This window comes from Heliangelus exortis, chromosome 16 (genome assembly GCF_036169615.1).
Source record: "Heliangelus exortis chromosome 16, bHelExo1.hap1, whole genome shotgun sequence".
NCBI lineage: Eukaryota > Metazoa > Chordata > Aves > Apodiformes > Trochilidae > Heliangelus > Heliangelus exortis.
In genome coordinates, this window is record NC_092437.1 from 3,947,844 (window position 1) to 3,964,403 (window position 16,560).

Sequence of the window (16,560 nt, forward strand, 5' to 3'; positions counted from 1 at the left end):
CCTCCGCCTTCCCCGGGGGCTGTCAGGGAGATGAGGGCCGCTCTGAGGGAGCCTTAGGCAGCGGTGTAGGCAGAGCCTGCCCAGGCCCGGGCGGTGGCAGGTGAAAGCCGTTTGGTTGTGTGGCAGCAGCTGCGGTGCAGGGGGAGGGGAGGGCGGGGAGGGAGGCTCCGAGCTGAGCCCTGAGGCCACCGGAGGGGCAGAGATGGTGGCACTGGCTGCTCCCCTCCTGTCCGCAGCTCCTCCTTCGCCTGGGTACCTCTCGGTGGCACTGAGTTTGTATTAAGTGCGGTTTCTCGCCTCCCCTATCCCCTCCCCCCTTTTTTTTTTTCTTTGTAATTTTTCGCTGATTGTTGCAGGGTTGTTTTTTTTTTTTTTTTACGGTTTGCTGTTGAAAGAGACGTTGGTAACTGCTTAGGTTTACTGTAGTCATGTCAGGATCAGCCCCAGAGGAGCCTCAGACCTCCATTCCTCCAAGCACAGCTAGTGTTCCAGATCCTGCTCCCGTTGCTGTTGGACCTGGAGGCTCAAGTGACGTTTCCTTTGGTGAGCAAAATCTTAGCTTCACCACCACAGACGTCAACCTGGTGGAGATGATGGAAATTGAGTACACCCAGCTCCAGCGCATACTTTACTCCCATACGGAGGCACAAGGTAGTGAAGGTGAAGTGGAAGCCAGGCTCGGTGCTTTCTCTGCTCCTGCTCATTCTGCAGACCCCCCCCTGCACCAGCCCTCGGTGAACACCGGTCAGGAGGGTTGTTCCTCTGGGAATCAGTTGGTTCACCCGGTTGCCTCGCAGTCAGGTTTGCCTTCTGACAGCAGCTTAAGGAGTTCAAACCCACGTTTGGGCTATGCTGACATTCAGGAGCTCAGAATGATGTTGCTTAGTGAGTCTAACCTCCCTGTGAAGCAGACAGATAAAATGCCTAACTCTAGCTCTGTAGAAGGCCCAGGACACAGTTTAGTAAAATTTAAACGTGAAGGTTTTGTTGGGGCGAATAAAGGAAACACTCTTGTTGAAAATTCAGCACTGGCACCTGAGCCTAGGTGTAAATCTGCAGTCAGAGTTCGGTTGGAAGACAGATTCAACAGCATCCAGACAGAAAACCCCAGATGTCAAGAACCCCAAGAATCTGGAGTAACTCATAACAAGTGTGTTGCAATTAATTTTAGTTTATCTTAAATTCTTTATCGTCGTAGAGTTCAGAACTGATTTGCTACCTGAAATCTAAGAACCGTGTTGGGTTTTTCTTTTAATACAAGAGGGATGGGTTGGGCTTTTTTTTCAGCTGTGCCACTCAAAGGTGGCTGCAACTCCACTGACCTCAGATTTGGCCCCTTTGTATATTGCAGAGAGTAGAGCCTGTTAGTCCAAAGTTAATTACTTTGCAGCTTTATTCTTGATAAAAACATGTAATGTAAATAAAGGTGAGAGGAGAACAATACATAGTTTTAACATGCAACTCCCTAGAAAGCAAAGTAGATTTTTGATCATAACAAAATATTAATTTAGTAGTTTACAACGTGGAAACCTGGGGGAAACTTTGAGCAAAAATATTTTTACAGTCTGACCCTGGAACTGTATTTGTGTGCTGAGAAAACCTTCTGTTGAGGCATAAAACTGTATTGCTACTGCACAGAGCAGAATACCTTCTCAGATTATTTTTTTTCCTGTTCTCCCTGAATTAGGCAACGTGACCACAGCAATTATTTCTCTTTACAGCAAGTGGAAGTGGTTTCTTGGTGATAGTTCTAGCAGGATGTGTAGCTGTAAAGTTTTCTGCACTAGTTTTCAAGCAGTCAGTCTGGTATGTTTTGTGTTGAGTTTTTTTTTAATCTTGTTTTTTTTTTTTTTTTTGAAGTTTAGTCACATTGATTCGACAGCCATCAGAACTGCTCAGTGTTCCTCTTCATCAGCAAGACAACAAGTGTGCTGTGCTAGCAAAAAATAAGAGTGCACCTGCCACCCCATCTTTGCAGTTCACATACCCACTATTAACCATGACCACGTGTTCTACTGCTGGAAGTGCCAATCCTTTACAAGCACAGGTAGATAACCTACTCACTGATACCTGTGTTCTGATTATTTCAGGTGCTAATGGTGTTCAGCTCTTTGGGGTAATATAATTTGAAGGGTTTGTGTGAAAATAGGCCTTGGTTTGAAGGGGAGTGATCAGAGTGATCTGGAGTGCAATTTATTTACTTATTATAATTTAGTATAATTTATTTATTATTATTTATTAATATTATTAAAATTATTATTATAATATTTATATTTATTATTATAATATTTATATTATATTTATTATATTATTATATTATATTTATTATATATATAATTATATATAAATATAATATATAATATATATTATATATAATATATATTATATATATCATAATATATATAATATATATAATATATTATATATATTATAAAATATAATATATAATATAAATATAATATATAATATAAATATAATATATAATATATAAATATATTATATTATATTTATATTTATTATTATATCAAATTATTATTAATATTTATTATTATCATTTATTATTAAAATTATTATTATTTATTTATTATAATTCCTATGTTTATACCCCAGGCAGTAGTGTGGCATTTGTAATAATGTGCATCCAGGTAATGATGAATATTAGATCTCTCACTGTAATAAGATCTTTTTTCTTGAGTTTTTCAGTGTATCAGCTTCATCTGCACAAGACAGGGAGGGAGGACATTTGGTACTGTTTTCTATGATTCCTTTTTCCTTTCAATTTTGATGAAAATGTTTTTTTTTCTCCTTTTTACCTCTGCCACTCTAATAGCATGGCACTCAAAAATGTCAGAGCTATCCCCCAAAAATTCAGCAGCCTCTTAAAATCCCATGCTTGTGGTGTGCAGAAGTAATTAAGATTTATTCTGATGCAACACATTGAATCATGGGGCTAGAACTTAAGAAGTTAACATGAAGGTATCAAAATAGTATCTTTTTTTTTTTTTTTAATGTATCTAGTCCTGTAAGTATTTCCTTTTTGATTTTCACAGGCCTCTGGCACATCTTGCACTATTTTGGAAGCTGCCAAACAAGATCTTGGGATACCCAGGACATTATCTTTCTGCTATCAGGAAATTGAGTCCACAAAGCAGACAGTAGGTGCTATGAATAAAGCTCTGCCTGAGGAAGTTTGGATCAAAGTTGGAGGTAAAACATTTTTCTTCTTTTCACTCTTTGCCTTCAAATCTACAGTTTGTTGTGAATTTGTGTCTCTTCTAGAAGGAATGTGATTTTAGTGAATCACACAAGGTTTTTATGTCTGAGATGTGCTGTAGGCACTGTGGGGCTCAAAGCTCAGCACTGAGGAGTTTTGCTGGACTTTGAAAATTGTTCAGCACTTCTGGCTTAAAATGAGAAAATCTGAGGTTACCTTGGAAAATCTTGGCCTAGAGTAAGCAAATGCTTTCTTTCTATGCTTTTTGACTCCAGTTTTGATTTAGCAGATCCAGCAAGGTGAAGAACATTTAAAGGGCTGTTTCAAATGCTCATCCAAGGCAGGGATGATTTAATGGGATCTCAGGGAAAGCAGAAATTAGGTGGATTTTGAACCAGCAGTGCCCTGGGGCTTCCAAAGGAGACAATCTAGGTTGGAAATAAAGCTCTAAAGATTATTCCACAGAAGTGGGGAAAAAAATTATCATGATCTTAATTTTCAGTCATTAATGGGAAGGTTCTAAAATAGCTTCTTCTTTTCCCTTTTTGTTTTTCCAAGAAGACACCTTAACCAAGCAAGCCATAAACAAGAGAAGCTGCATCCGGGTGAGCCCCTCGGATCCCAACGTCGATCGGAAACCTCTTGGAGAAATCCAGAACATCCGTGAGGAAATGCAGAGCTCTGCAGCTGCCCTGGGGCCCTGGCAGGCAGCACAGTCAAGTTCAAGTCTGCAGGTGCAGAGTGGCTCCCAGGATGGGATTGCTCAGAGAAGAGAAAGACACAACCGCCTGGAGAGAGACAGAAGGTGACTGCTCTGGGGAGTGCTGAGACCAAGGTTTGGTAGCCTAAAATCTTGAGAGTGTAATAATCCCATCATTATCCAGAGTGCAATGGAAATTCAGTGTATTTTGTACAAGAAAAAGCAATGCAGGTGGGGAGGTTTGGGGTTTTTTTAGAGGAAAGGAATATCATAGAATCCCCTGGGTTGGAAGGGACCTCAGAGCTCATCAAGTTCAACCCTTGATCCACTCCCCCCGTGGTTCCCAGCCCATGGCACTGAGTGCCACATCCAGGCTCTTTGGAAATATCTCCAGGGATGGAGAATCCACCCCCTCCCTGGGCAGCCCATTCCAATGCCTGATCACCCTCTCCAGAAAGAAATTCTTTCTAATGTCCAACCTAAACCTCCCCTGGCACAACTTGAGACCTCTTGTGCCCTCTTGTCTTGCTGAGAGTTGCCTGGGAAAAGAGCCCAACCCCCCCCTGGCTCCAACCTCCTTTCAGGGAGTTGGAGAGAGTGATGAGGTCTCCCCTGAGCCTCCTCTTCTCCAGCCTCAACACCCCCAGCTCCCTCAGCCCTTCCTCACAGGACTTGTGCTGGATCCCTTCCCAGCCTCCTTGCTCTTCTCTGGACCTGCTCCAGCACCTCAATCTCCTTCCTGAGCTGAGCTGAGGGGCCCAGAACTGGACACAGGACTCAAGCTGTGGCCTCCCCAGGGCTGAGCACAGGGGCAGAATCCCTTCCCTGGACCTGCTGGCCACGCTGTTCCTGAGCCAGACCAGGATGCCATTGGCCTTCTTGGCCACCTGGGCACACTGCTGGCTCCTCTTCAGCTTCCTGTCAAAATATGTATGTTTCATTGTGGCTGGCTTTGGTTTTTTAGCTTATATAGAGAGATTTCAAAACATTCAGCCAATTCCATAACAATAACTTGCATTTAACAGAACTAACACACAAATACAAAGCTTGTAGCAAACAAAAAGAAGTTCCCATAGTCCATGGCTTGTGGTGTGGGTGAGCAGTCTATTTTTTTTTACTGTTTTCCTTCCTCTTGCCCTTTGGTTGATCACCTTCTGTGTTTGGCTGCAGGCGCAGAATCCGGATTTGTTGTGATGAGCTGAATCTCCTGGTTCCCTTCTGCACTGTTGAAACTGACAAGGCAACCACTTTACAGTGGACAACTGCATTTCTGAAGTACATCCAGGAGAGGCACGGTGATTCCCTGAAACAGGTGTCAAATCTCATTTCATTTTTCTTCTGGCTAAATATATGAAACAGTTTAAATCTCTCATGACATAGTTAAAAGCCTAGAGAATGTTCTTGCTTGATGCTGTTTGGGGAAGAACCTCTATATCATTGGAACTTCCTTTTAAAAGTGTTTTTATTTAACAGCTCTCCTCACAACAGCTTCAGTTCAGTAGCATGATACCACAGGCTTTTCAAATGAGATTTTAGAATTATTATTTTTTTTTAGTTAGCCCAGTTCCCCAGCATGATACTCTCTGAACACCACTGTAGAATTGAGGTCCTCTTCAATTATTCCTTACCTCCTTACTTTTCTCTATTTTTTTATATATTTCATGGGGTTATCTTCTAGTCAGCTTTCATGACCTGGTAATTAAGTGATGGACATCACAGCTACATCCCACTGTGTCTCTAAGTGGGTGAGCACAGCAAAGGCTTAATCTGCCTTTACCACACCAGCAGCTGCAGCCCCAGAGTGGTTCTGGCTCTGCTAAAAATCATCAGAATAGAGAGAGATGTGTAGGAAAAACTTGTCCAGATCCTGGTGTGGCTCCTCAGCACTTCCTAATAAAAGTGCCTTTTTTTTTTTCATTCCAAGAGAGTAGGGAAACAAAAACATCTCAAGTGAATACCTCTATTAAACATAACTGTCATTTCTTTTGTTTCTTTATTTTGATTTTTAGGAATTTGAGACTGTGTTCTGTGGTAAAACAGGCAGGAGACTAAAAGTAGCAAGATCAGACTCATTTGTAATGTTTCCAGTGCAGGAAAACTCTCATGGCTATGGAGACCAAGTTGTTTGAACTCACCACCCTGACTTGTAGGACAACTCTGGCTCATTATCCAGAGCCTCAACTGTATTTTAGTTTCTCTGTTTACATGCCAAATGTGAATTGCAAACTGTAACTTGTAAAATATATATAAATAGAGCTTTAAAGAAAACATTGTTGATTTAAAATGGAAATGAAAGTTAACTACCAGCAGTAGCAATCAGTGCTCTGTTAAAAGAGCTTTGGGACCAGAAGCTACATGAAAATATCTTGACAGCTAAGTATTTTTCCCCTTTAGTTATAAAAAATAAATATTCATTTTCTTTTTGTGGTTCTGCTTAGGGTTTTCTTTTGTTTTGGGTTTTGTGGTTTTGTTTTCAAAGATGATCCAGTAGAGTTAGGAAGAGTTGTGTTGATAGAAATGTGCTCTTCAAGTACAAAAAGAAATTAAAGCCTTTTTTTTTCCTATTAAAAGCTATGTTAGTTAATTTAAGTGCATAGTTTCTAAGCTGTGCTGCTATTATAAAGTTGATATTTGCCATACATATTTTAGCATCCTTGGTCCCAAAAAATAACACAGTGGTGTTAGCTGTTTTTTTTTTAAATACCACAGTATTTTTAATGTCTATCACACAACTGTCCAACAGGTTCTTGTATTGTTACTTTAGTCCAAGAGTGGCATATTGTAAAAAGTAGATTATTTAAATGCAGAAACTATTTTCATATTTAAAGATTAATGTATCTGTTTATAAGCTTTAGCACATAGGGCAGAAATAGAATAGTGTGTGAGTGTGGTTTTCTTAATTTTTTTTAATAGATGATGCTAACAGGTGTTAAAAGTACAAAAGGGCTCCCAAAACCCTCTTTTAAATCACGGATATGGACAATTTTGCAGCAATTTATTTCCAGACAATCTTAGTAAAACCAGTTCTGGAAAACAGAGGTCAGCTGAGTTAATTTGATGAGTATAATGACACTTACAACATCACAAAGAAAAGGTTAAAAAAAAAAAATCTCCTTTTATTTTTCAACAGTTCATACAGGTGTTTTTGGCTGGACTTCAGAAGAGCATCTTTTCTTATTTGGGGTTTCATTCACAATTACTGTGCAAATAGCTTAAGTAGAGGTTTGTGGAAATGCTGTTACTTAGTTTCCTTTACTATCACATGGAAATACACAAAGAGTCTCCCCTGTGAAATAAAATATATACATTACACCTCTTGCAGAATTTGGTTGCAAGAGGATTACCAGTTTTAGCAAATATTTGAGGTGCAATCTGAAAAAACTGATAATTGACAGCAGATACTTAAACTCTGTTTTTTTCTTAGGTCAGAATCTCAGGATATTAAAATCCAGGGTATTTAGAAGCTGAATTTCCACTGCTGTAAGGAGCAGTGAGGTGCCCAGATACCTTAACAATGTGTATTTTGTTCAAGTTTGTGCACTGGCTGAAGCCAGTGGGAACAGCACCAAGGAACTGAATTGACAAGGCTGAAAACCAAATGTTTATACAGAAAATTCATGATCTTTAGTTTATACAGAAAATTCATGATGTTTAGTACAACTAGATGGGGTGAGGGTAAAATGTTTCCTCTTGCAGGTCTCCAGAACAAAGGGAGAAAGGGAAGGTGTAGCAGTAAAAATTAATTGGGGGGAGGAGGAAATACTCATAAAGCATCTTTTAATTACAAGTTTTCATCTGATGCTTTCTTTTTTCATAGAACTGTGTCAAAAGTCTTCAGTTAATAAAATAGAAGCAACATCTGTCCATTTATCACTAGGAGGGTTCTGTTTCCTTACAATGTAATGTTTATTTAAATATTCAGTCCTCTCTCCACTTCTTGTACTGTTGTTTTATGATTTTTTGGAAGTTGATACTCCAACAGCTCCCATGCAAGCTGATGTGTCACAGATTCCTGGAGTTCCCTGAGCCCCAATAGCACCAGGAGTACCAGGATCCCCTGGAAGACCAGGCTCACCCTGAGCACCATCCCGACCATTTTTAGTAATTCCAGGTACACCAGGTGGTCCTAAACAAAAAGGGGAGAAACATTAAGCATTAATTTTTACCTTTATATTTATTTATTTATTTATTTATTTATTTATTTATTTATTGTCTATGCCTGTTATTTACAGAGTTCTTAAAATACTTTTGAGTGTCTGTACACCAGACTTGTTTTGGCCTGTTGAGTACAAGGTGTTGAATAAATTTAGCCTGAATCTGGTGTATTTGTGTGTTGGGATTTTTTTTTTTTTTTTTTTGAGTGCCTTTGGATTTACTGGGATTACCTCTGGATAGCTGGAGGCAGATGTTTGGTATTGTGCTTTTTTTAACTGGAGCCCATCCCAGTCCTGCCTCACTCAGGGTCTGACTCCATGAATCCCCAAGTCAGCTGTGACCAGAATTATTTTACATCATCCCTGCAGAGTTTGCTCCAGGGATTTCCTGGATGTGTGAGCTCACAGCTTACTTTTTGTGACAGTCTACATCTGTCCCTTTGCCCCTTGCTGGGAGACCTTCAGCTGCTTCAATTCCTTGCACCTCCTGAGCTGTAATTAGGATTCTGAATAAATAAAGGAGGGAATCTGATGATAGAGAACATCTCCTTGACATCACAGATAAGGAGTTGCTTTGTACCTATGTCTAATTTTATATATTTTGTTTTCTGGCAAAAATAATTACTGCTCGGGGTAGATTCAAGCTATTTATTTTTCTTGGATTTTGTTTGCCTTCAGATGACAGATATATTTCACAAAACTGATTTCTGTAACTACTGGAAGCTACTGAAGTTTTCTTAAATACTGTAAAACATGATTATGTCTCCATGAGGGGCAGCTGGACCAGGTGGTCTATAAACCTGCACTCCTGTCTTAATTAGGATGGTGAGATTGGGCCTGATTCTATTTATAGAAGTGATTAATTGCATCTGCTGTTGATCTCCTTCTGCTTCATGAGTAGGACACATGCTCTCACCATCTAATATGTGAAGCAGCCACTTTTTACATGCATTGGAAAAGAAAACATTTATGGATTAATTGCAGTTATTTTATGGAAGCTGAGATAACTGGGTATAAATATTTTGGTTTTAAGAACTAGAAGGCTGCAGAGCCTGCTTTGGGTGCCTGTAACATGAAGATTTATAGAGATGAAATCACAATTAGAAAAGCTGCTTTAAGAGGTGAGCAAAATAAAGAATATTATTCCCAATTTCTAGTGGGTAATCACCACTTTGCACAAATCAATCTTTGAATCCTCTGATGAAGGAGTCAAGACTTAAAGACCTGGGATTATAACCCAGATTTGTTTCTGGTAAAATTAAATACTGTTCCAATTTTCTCTTGTTTGACCCAGAAACATGAATTTTGGAGGACTTTAGCTGGCAGTCCAGGCTGCAACTTTCACTGCAGGCATTCTTTAAGCAAGAGCATCAGAAAGGCCCCTGTCCAGCTGGAAACTGGCATGGTCCTTTGCCTTTACTCAGGAGCCTCCCAGTTGTTACCCACTTTTAAATGACCTGATACACCAACTTTTTAATTAACCAGGTACTGGATATGAAGCACCACTGAAAATAACACCCTGCTGCCCCTGGCTGCCACGTGGGAGTAGTTAAAAGCCTTCTGACTTTCTGATCTATAAAAAATTTCTGATCTTTCCTGGCCATTAGTGGAAGAAATCAAGAACAAATGAGGACCTGGGCTGCCCCAGCATCCTCTTCTCAACAACATTCTCCAAAACATTTAAACCCAGCCAGGAGTGGTGTGAAGAGGGAATGTGCTAATTAAGTTTACAGTGCAGATTGTCTGCACCTGCTGTACCCATCTATTCTTAAGGATTACAGGGACAAAGTGATTATAAAGTCCCACCAGCAATACCCAGAGCTGTCCCTCTTACACCTTTTATTTCAGTCACAGCTTTTTGAATTATTTGCACAGCCCTACCTTGAAGTCCTTGGTCACCATCAGGCCCATCAATCCCTTGACCAGCAGGTCCCTTATCACCCTTTTCACCCGTGTCACCTGGAATCAGAAACAGAGAATTCCAACAGTGAGCTGTGTCCTGCAGCTGGAGCCAGGGACAGGGAGGAGAAAGACCAAAAGGAGCTCAAAATCCTCAGGACACAGCTGGGATCCCTGTGGATGCAAAACTGCCCTCCAGAACTCCATTGGCTGCCCCAGGCTTGAGCTGTTCTCCTCCACTGCTGAAATCACTCCAAGTTTACAACATATTTCAGTGAGCATAAAAAAAAAAAAGAAGTAAATTGGTTTAATCTCACTCACCTCTGGGACCAGGATCACCAAGATCTCCTGTGGGCCCTCTGTATCCAGGGGGACCACGAGGACCAGGATGCCCAACACTTCCAAGTGACCCAGGAGGACCTGGGGGACCAGCTAGGCCAGGCCGTCCAGTCATTCCAGGAGAGAGGGGCTTCCTCAGATTAGCAGCTAACTGGGCAATTTGTTCTGAAAAGGACAATTCAAAACTCCATGTCTAAAATTGTCACTCTTTGCTTTGTTTTTCACCCAACCACCAAGGGTGCTTCATGGAGAGAGCAGCTGGAAACTGAGTCTGACAGTCAAGCAGAGCTGTGTGCTTGCGCCCTAACATTCCCACACATTTACTGCTTCTGGCAGAAGGAACCATTGAATCTGCCCTCTCAGCTCATCTCTATTTTGTTAGATTTTTAAAATTTCTTTGTAGGAAGATTTTGGTCAGAAATCTGCAAGGTTTTAAGCCATTGATATTTCCTGGTTCCCCTTTAAAATAATTAAGTGTTCGAAAAAATGACATAATTAGAACTTCTGAAACAATATTTCAGAGCTTCATCCCAAATGGCAACCATGACTTCTAAATCCACACCAGTAACTTCAAAGAAAGAGCCACACCCCAGTTTTGTCCCAGTAATACTCACCATTTACCATTTAATACTCACCATTTATCATTTCCCCACAGAGCTCTCTTATATGTTGCTCACTGGCCTCTTTGCCCTGCAATTAACAGAAGAATCCACCCTTAAAACCCACCACGTTATCAAAAATCACCCTGCCACAAGCTTCAGGATCTGAAACTCATTTCCAGCAGCTCAGGAAGCAGCGTGGGATCCTGCCTGAAGAGGAGTGGGGTATTTTTCCACTTTTCAAAAGCTGACAGCTTCAGTTTAGCAGCTGGGTCACAGGATGGCAGAGATTAATTTTCATGTCAAACCAAACGCCTCATCTGGGGCTCCTTTTGCCATTTCTGAATGACAAAATAATGATCTCTGGACTAAGACAGGGATCTAACATTTCAAGCAGTGGAGTTGGATATTTAAATGACCAACTTCTGACTTTTGTACCAAAAACAGTGACTTTCCCAGCCTGTTCCAGGGGACACAGGTCATTTGTCCACCACTGGGAGGGAAGATGAATCCTCCTCTGGGAGAGTCTAATTCAGAAGCTTCCAAACTCTTCATCTCTTTGCACCTTTGGTACAAGACTGTTGAGCTTGCACACACACTTCCCTACTTTTCCCTGCTCCAGCAGAGGAATTTAATTGTTGAATATTCACCCAACCCTATTTATTCACATCAGTGACTCCCTTCCTGTCCCACAGACAGGGGACACTTACTGGAGGTCCAGGTTTTCCCGTGATGCCAGGAACCCCTTGCTCCCCTTGATGGCCCATGGGCCCTGGATGTCCTGGGATCCCTGGAACTCCAGCTGTCCCATTAGGTCCCTGGGCACCTTTTGGACCAAGTTCTCCTCTTTTTCCTGGCTGTAGTGAAGAAGGGGGAAAAAAAACCCACTTAAAATGGAAGCCATGGTGCATTATTATCTAATGGGGTTTAGTTAAGGCTTTGGGTTTCCTGACCTGGCTGAGCAGGTGCCATTGTATGGATGGTTTTATATAAAAAGATCATCATAATAGGATTCCACACTGCAGCAGAATTATCACACACATTTGAATGTTAGGAATACCACACAAGATTATCACAGTCATAGATTTTATAGCATGGTCATGCTTCTAAGAATCAACACCAGTTTATGGAGATCCATCACCAAAAGATGTGATGTTCCCCCCCAAACCTCTCAGGGCCCACAGTCTCTGACACATACCTCTCCTTTTTGGCCAGGGGAACCAAAGGGACCCTGCCAGGAAGAAAAGGGAAATAAGAAAGAATGAACCATTCCAAAAATGCATATCCAACATCCAATCTCCCGAGCTCTGGGAAGTCACAATGAAACAGATGTGGCATCTACTGAGCTTCTCCAGGGGCCAGGAATGGTGAGAGGAGGCTGGAGGCCAAATTCAGCCCTGGTACAAGGGGGAAAGGACTCTGACATCACAGTTCTTGGCCACCTGGTGACTTCTTGAGATGGCCCAAACCCCCCCAGGGCCAGAGCTCTGAGGAGCAAAATGACAACAGAGTCCTGATGCTCCTCAGCTCTGCAAAGGCCACAAAGTTTTGCTTCCTGAAGACAAGAGGAGAGCTGAAGCACATCGTGAGCACAGGGCCAGAAAGCCTTGGGCTTTTTTGCAGCCACCAGGGCTGGAGCTCTTTGATGTTTAATGCCCACTGACCCTGTTAATTTTTGCTCCATGATTCTCCAGACCCAGCTGTTGTTTGAGGAGTCATTTCTACTGAATTTAAAGACACCTACCAGTTCTCCTTTGTCACCTGGGAGGCCATCTGCTCCAGCTATGCCCTGCAAGTGAGATGCCAGGATGAATACTGTACCTAAGAGGGGTTTTTTTTTGGTGCTTGCTCCAGAATATTTTCATTTGAGGGAGGAAAAGCAGTTTGTGCTCTCAAAGGCTCTGCAGAAGGCAGGGTTTAAACACCTCTGCTGACTACAGCATGAAAGTTATCACTTACCTGGTTGCCTTTGGGACCAGGAACACCAGTAGGACCCTGAGAAGAAGTAAAAAAAGAAGGCAAATGAGGTCAGACTGTTATTTTCCTGTGAATTCCTGGTGTGGTCAGACAGTCACTCACCCAGCAAGGGGTTGGGAATTCAGTCTCCCAAGTGCCAAGTAGCAGAGACCAAATCTCATTCATACTTCTTAAAAACAAGAAGAGATTTTGAGCCTCCTTGCAGCACTCTGCAGTCCCTGCCTGGGTTGTCCCTCTCTTCTTGTCACCCCAGGGACAGCACAGAGCAGTGGCCAGGCCAGGCAGGACCTTCTAGCTCAGGCTTGGGGGCTTCTACCCACCAAGTCCTCATCCCACCAGACCAGAGAGAGATTTTCTTGACATGGCTCAGCTCCTCACCTGCCACAGGTTCCCCACCCTCACCTTTTCCACACCGTCCTCCTCAGCTGCACAAATAAAGCAAAGATAAATTCTATATTTTTAATCCCAGTCTTTAAAAGGTGTCTCTCACAAGTCATTTTTTCTCACCCATCCCAGGGGCACAAACTCTGTTTATTTCTGCCCCTCTGCTTTTCATTCTTGGCCTCTCAGCCTCCTGCCCAACCCAAAATCTGAGAAATTCAGAAAGGAAGAAGCCCAGGATGTGACTGGTGGGCAAATTGATTTCTGCCTTTCACACCTGAAGATGTGAGAAGGAGATTGAATTTTCTTAGGGTAGAAAATGAGAAAGAAGAGTTCTGTACCACAAGGACAAAAAGTCAGGATGGTTTTTCAAGACTTTATAAGGCTCTCAGTTTTCCTGGGGATTTAGAGATCCGTGCTCCTGCCTTTCAGACTGACCAAACATCCCTGCCATGGGAATAAAATACATTTAGGTGATGAACTGATTAACAACCTAAGAATAATCCAGGCAACTCCACTAATCCTTCCACTTTATCTACCTGGCATTCCTAAAGAAGGACAGGAGACATTTCCAGCCCTCCTCCTGACTTTGGGTCCATATAGAACCAACAAGGAGTTCAGGAGAACTTTACAGCAAAATCTCCATCCTGCAGGATTCCTACAGCACATTCAGCTATCTGGCATCTTCAAACTGATCTTTTTTTTTTTTTTTTTTTTTTTTTAATAACTAGGTCTGGGGATGGCTCAGCAGAACAGAATCACCAAGGAGGACAAACACAAGGACAAGGGAAAGTCACTTTGCCCAAACCAAGCACTAAGTTTAACAAGGGAGGGTGATTTCTAGTGCAGAAAAAATAATTTTCAACAAAGCAGACAATGGAAAATGCAAGAATGGCCCCAGCTGTTTATAACTCCCATTTTCTGTTTGCCAGTGGCAATAAAGATTTATTCTTTTCTCAACCTGACCATCTAGATTTATTCCTCCAACCCCACAGAGCCCCAAGCCTCCTATAAAACCTTATAGCAAAAAACCCACAGTTTTGTCACCACAGGCTGGGTCCTGGTGAAAAAAATAACTTAGCCAAGAAGATTTGGATTCAAAGCTGTGTCCTTGGCAGCAGGATTCCTGGCAGCAGGAAGAAGGGACAGGATTTTAGGACCACCAGCTCCTTGTGCCCTGACTGTCCCCATCTTTGTGTCCCAGTTAAACACAACCAACATTTTTAGCCAAGCCAGGATGGAGCTGAGAGCAACATCACCTCAGCCAGCATCCCAAATCCCCAGGAACTTGAGCTGAATAAAGAACTTGAGGATAAGCACTTGCTTATTACCCCCAGTCAGTCAGAACAGTCAGGTCTCAAACCCTTCAGGCAGATCTCAAGCCCTGTTTGCCCACTGCTTACCTCTCATCTCAAAACTTTTTTACATCTTGCAGTCAGAGGCACTGAACTTCTTCTGGGTTTCACTCCAGCAAACACACTCCCTGATCCACTGGGTTTTATTCCTGGCCACAGTCAGTCCAAGGACTGTGACAAAGCAGATCAGGACCTGTTAACTCAGGCTTGCAGGAATTTTTTCTTTTTCTTTTTTTTTTTTTCCTTTTTCTTTTTTTCCTTTTTTCCCCCCCTTTTTTTCTTTCTTTTTCTTTTCCTTTTCTTTCTTTTTTCCCTTTTTTTCTTTTTCTTTTTTTTCCTTTTCTTCTTCTTTTTCTTTTCTTTCTTTTTTTCCTTTTTCCCCCCCTTTTTTTCTTTCTTTTTCTTTTTCTTTTTTCTTTCTTTTTTTTTCCTTTTTTTCTTTTTCTTTTTCTTTTTTCTTTCTTTTTTTTTCCTTTTTTTCTTTTTCTTTTTTTTTTCCTTTTCTTCTTCTTTTTCTTTTCTTTCTTCTTTTTCCTTTTTCCCCCCTTTTTTTTTCTTTTTCTTTTCCTTTTTTTTCTTTTTCTTTTCTTTCTTTTTTCCTTTTTTCTTTTTCTTTTTTCCTTTTCTTCTTCTCTTTTCTTTCTTTTTTCCTTTTTCCCCCCTTCTTTTTCTTTCTTTTTCTTTTCCTTTTTTCTTTTTTTTTTCCTTTTTTTTCCTTTTTTTCTTTTTCTTTTTTTTCCTTTTCTTCTTTTTCTTTTCTTTCTTCTTTTTCCTTTTCCCCCCCTTTTTTTTTCTTTTCTTTTTTTCTTTTCCTTTTCTTTTTTTCCTTTTTTTTCTTTTTCTTTTTTTTCCTTTTCTTCCTCTTTTCTTTTTTTTTCCTTTTCCCCCCCCCTTTTTTCTTTCTTTTCCTTTTTTTCTTTTTCTTTTCTTTCTTTTTTCCTTTTTTCTTTTTCTTTTTTTCCTTTTCTTCTTCTTTTTCTTTTTTCTTTTTCTTTTCCTTTTTTTATCTTTTTTCTTTTCCTTTTCTTTCTTTTCCTTTTTTTTCTTTTCCTTTTTTTCTTTTTTTTTTCCACTTCTTTCTTTTTTTTTCCTTCATGTTTTTGTTTGTTTGTTCAGTTTTGTTTGTTTGTTTCCTTTTTCCCCAAATTAAAAAAAAAAAACCAAAAACCACCCAAACAAACCCAAATGATTTCAGGAGAGTGTGACAGGCTGGTGAAACTGTACTGATCCTACATCTGCAGCTCTCCTCCCTACCCAAGTCAGGACCAGCAGGCTGGGTTGGCAGCATCCCCAGGGCTGCTTTTTGCCCACCCCCAGCAGCCAAGGCTCCTTGGTTCAGCTCCACAACCTGAGCTTTTGGGTCATCTCAGCCCAAATTTTCTGCCCAGTTCATAAGAGAAGGAACCTGCTGTGCTGCTGGCTGGCAGAGGAGGGGACAGGGGCAGCTGTGGCTGTCACCCTGGCTGTCACCTGGGCTGCTGGGGGTGTCTGGGCAGATGGAATCACTGAGTCCCCACTGCAGAGCTGGGAAATCTCCAGCATCACCCAAACCTGCCCCAGCACACCCTGCAGGGGAAAGCTGCCAGCCAGCTGGGTTGTTGGGATTAATAATTACATCTTAAAAATAATAATTACAATAGAAATAATTACATCTCAGAACCTAGATTTTAAAAAAAAATTTTTTCCTCTGAGCAGCAGAACATTTTCCTCCCCTCTCAGCCCCGGGGATACCTGACAGCTCTGGGCAGGAGCTTTTTTCCTTCTCAACATCCATTTTTCCCTGCACTGAAGCCCTGATTGCAGTCAGGACCCCACAGCTCCACAATAACCCTCCTGTTTCACACTTCCACCCTCCCAGGGTTTTTTTTTTTTCCACCCTGCCTGGAGCAGGCACAGAAAAACCATTGTGAACCCCCCCTCCCATGCTGCCATTGCTTACCCA

At 41.3% G+C, this 16,560-nt stretch overlaps 2 protein-coding genes across 3 annotated transcripts in view; one reads left to right on the forward strand and one right to left on the reverse strand.

Annotated features, from left to right (window-relative positions):
* The first annotated feature begins 329 nt into the window (after positions 1-329).
* TCFL5 (transcription factor like 5) lies at positions 330-8,235 on the forward strand. 2 transcript variants are annotated; one of them, XM_071759665.1, is made up of 6 exons: positions 330-1,150; positions 1,861-2,047; positions 3,051-3,207; positions 3,773-4,019; positions 5,085-5,226; positions 5,924-8,235. In XM_071759665.1, exons 1-6 carry the CDS (start codon positions 429-431, stop codon positions 6,041-6,043), a joined length of 1,575 nt encoding a protein of 524 aa, XP_071615766.1. In that variant the 5' UTR covers positions 330-428; the 3' UTR covers positions 6,044-8,235. The 2 variants fall into 2 exon arrangements, with proteins under 2 accessions (XP_071615766.1, XP_071615767.1); XM_071759666.1 differs by having other exon boundaries at positions 3,776-4,019.
* The window catches only part of LOC139803722 (collagen alpha-3(IX) chain), a 28,120-nt gene continuing 18,571 nt past the window's right edge, over positions 7,012-16,560 (reverse strand). Inside the window, exons 21-28 of the mRNA XM_071760140.1 lie at positions 12,865-12,900; positions 12,650-12,694; positions 12,104-12,136; positions 11,616-11,762; positions 10,942-10,996; positions 10,289-10,471; positions 9,950-10,027; positions 7,012-8,040 (exon numbers count right to left, since the gene is read on the reverse strand). Of these exons, the coding sequence (XP_071616241.1) occupies positions 7,865-8,040; positions 9,950-10,027; positions 10,289-10,471; positions 10,942-10,996; positions 11,616-11,762; positions 12,104-12,136; positions 12,650-12,694; positions 12,865-12,900 (753 nt within the window). The 3' untranslated portion in view covers positions 7,012-7,864. The remainder of the gene's footprint in view (positions 8,041-9,949; positions 10,028-10,288; positions 10,472-10,941; positions 10,997-11,615; positions 11,763-12,103; positions 12,137-12,649; positions 12,695-12,864; positions 12,901-16,560) is intronic.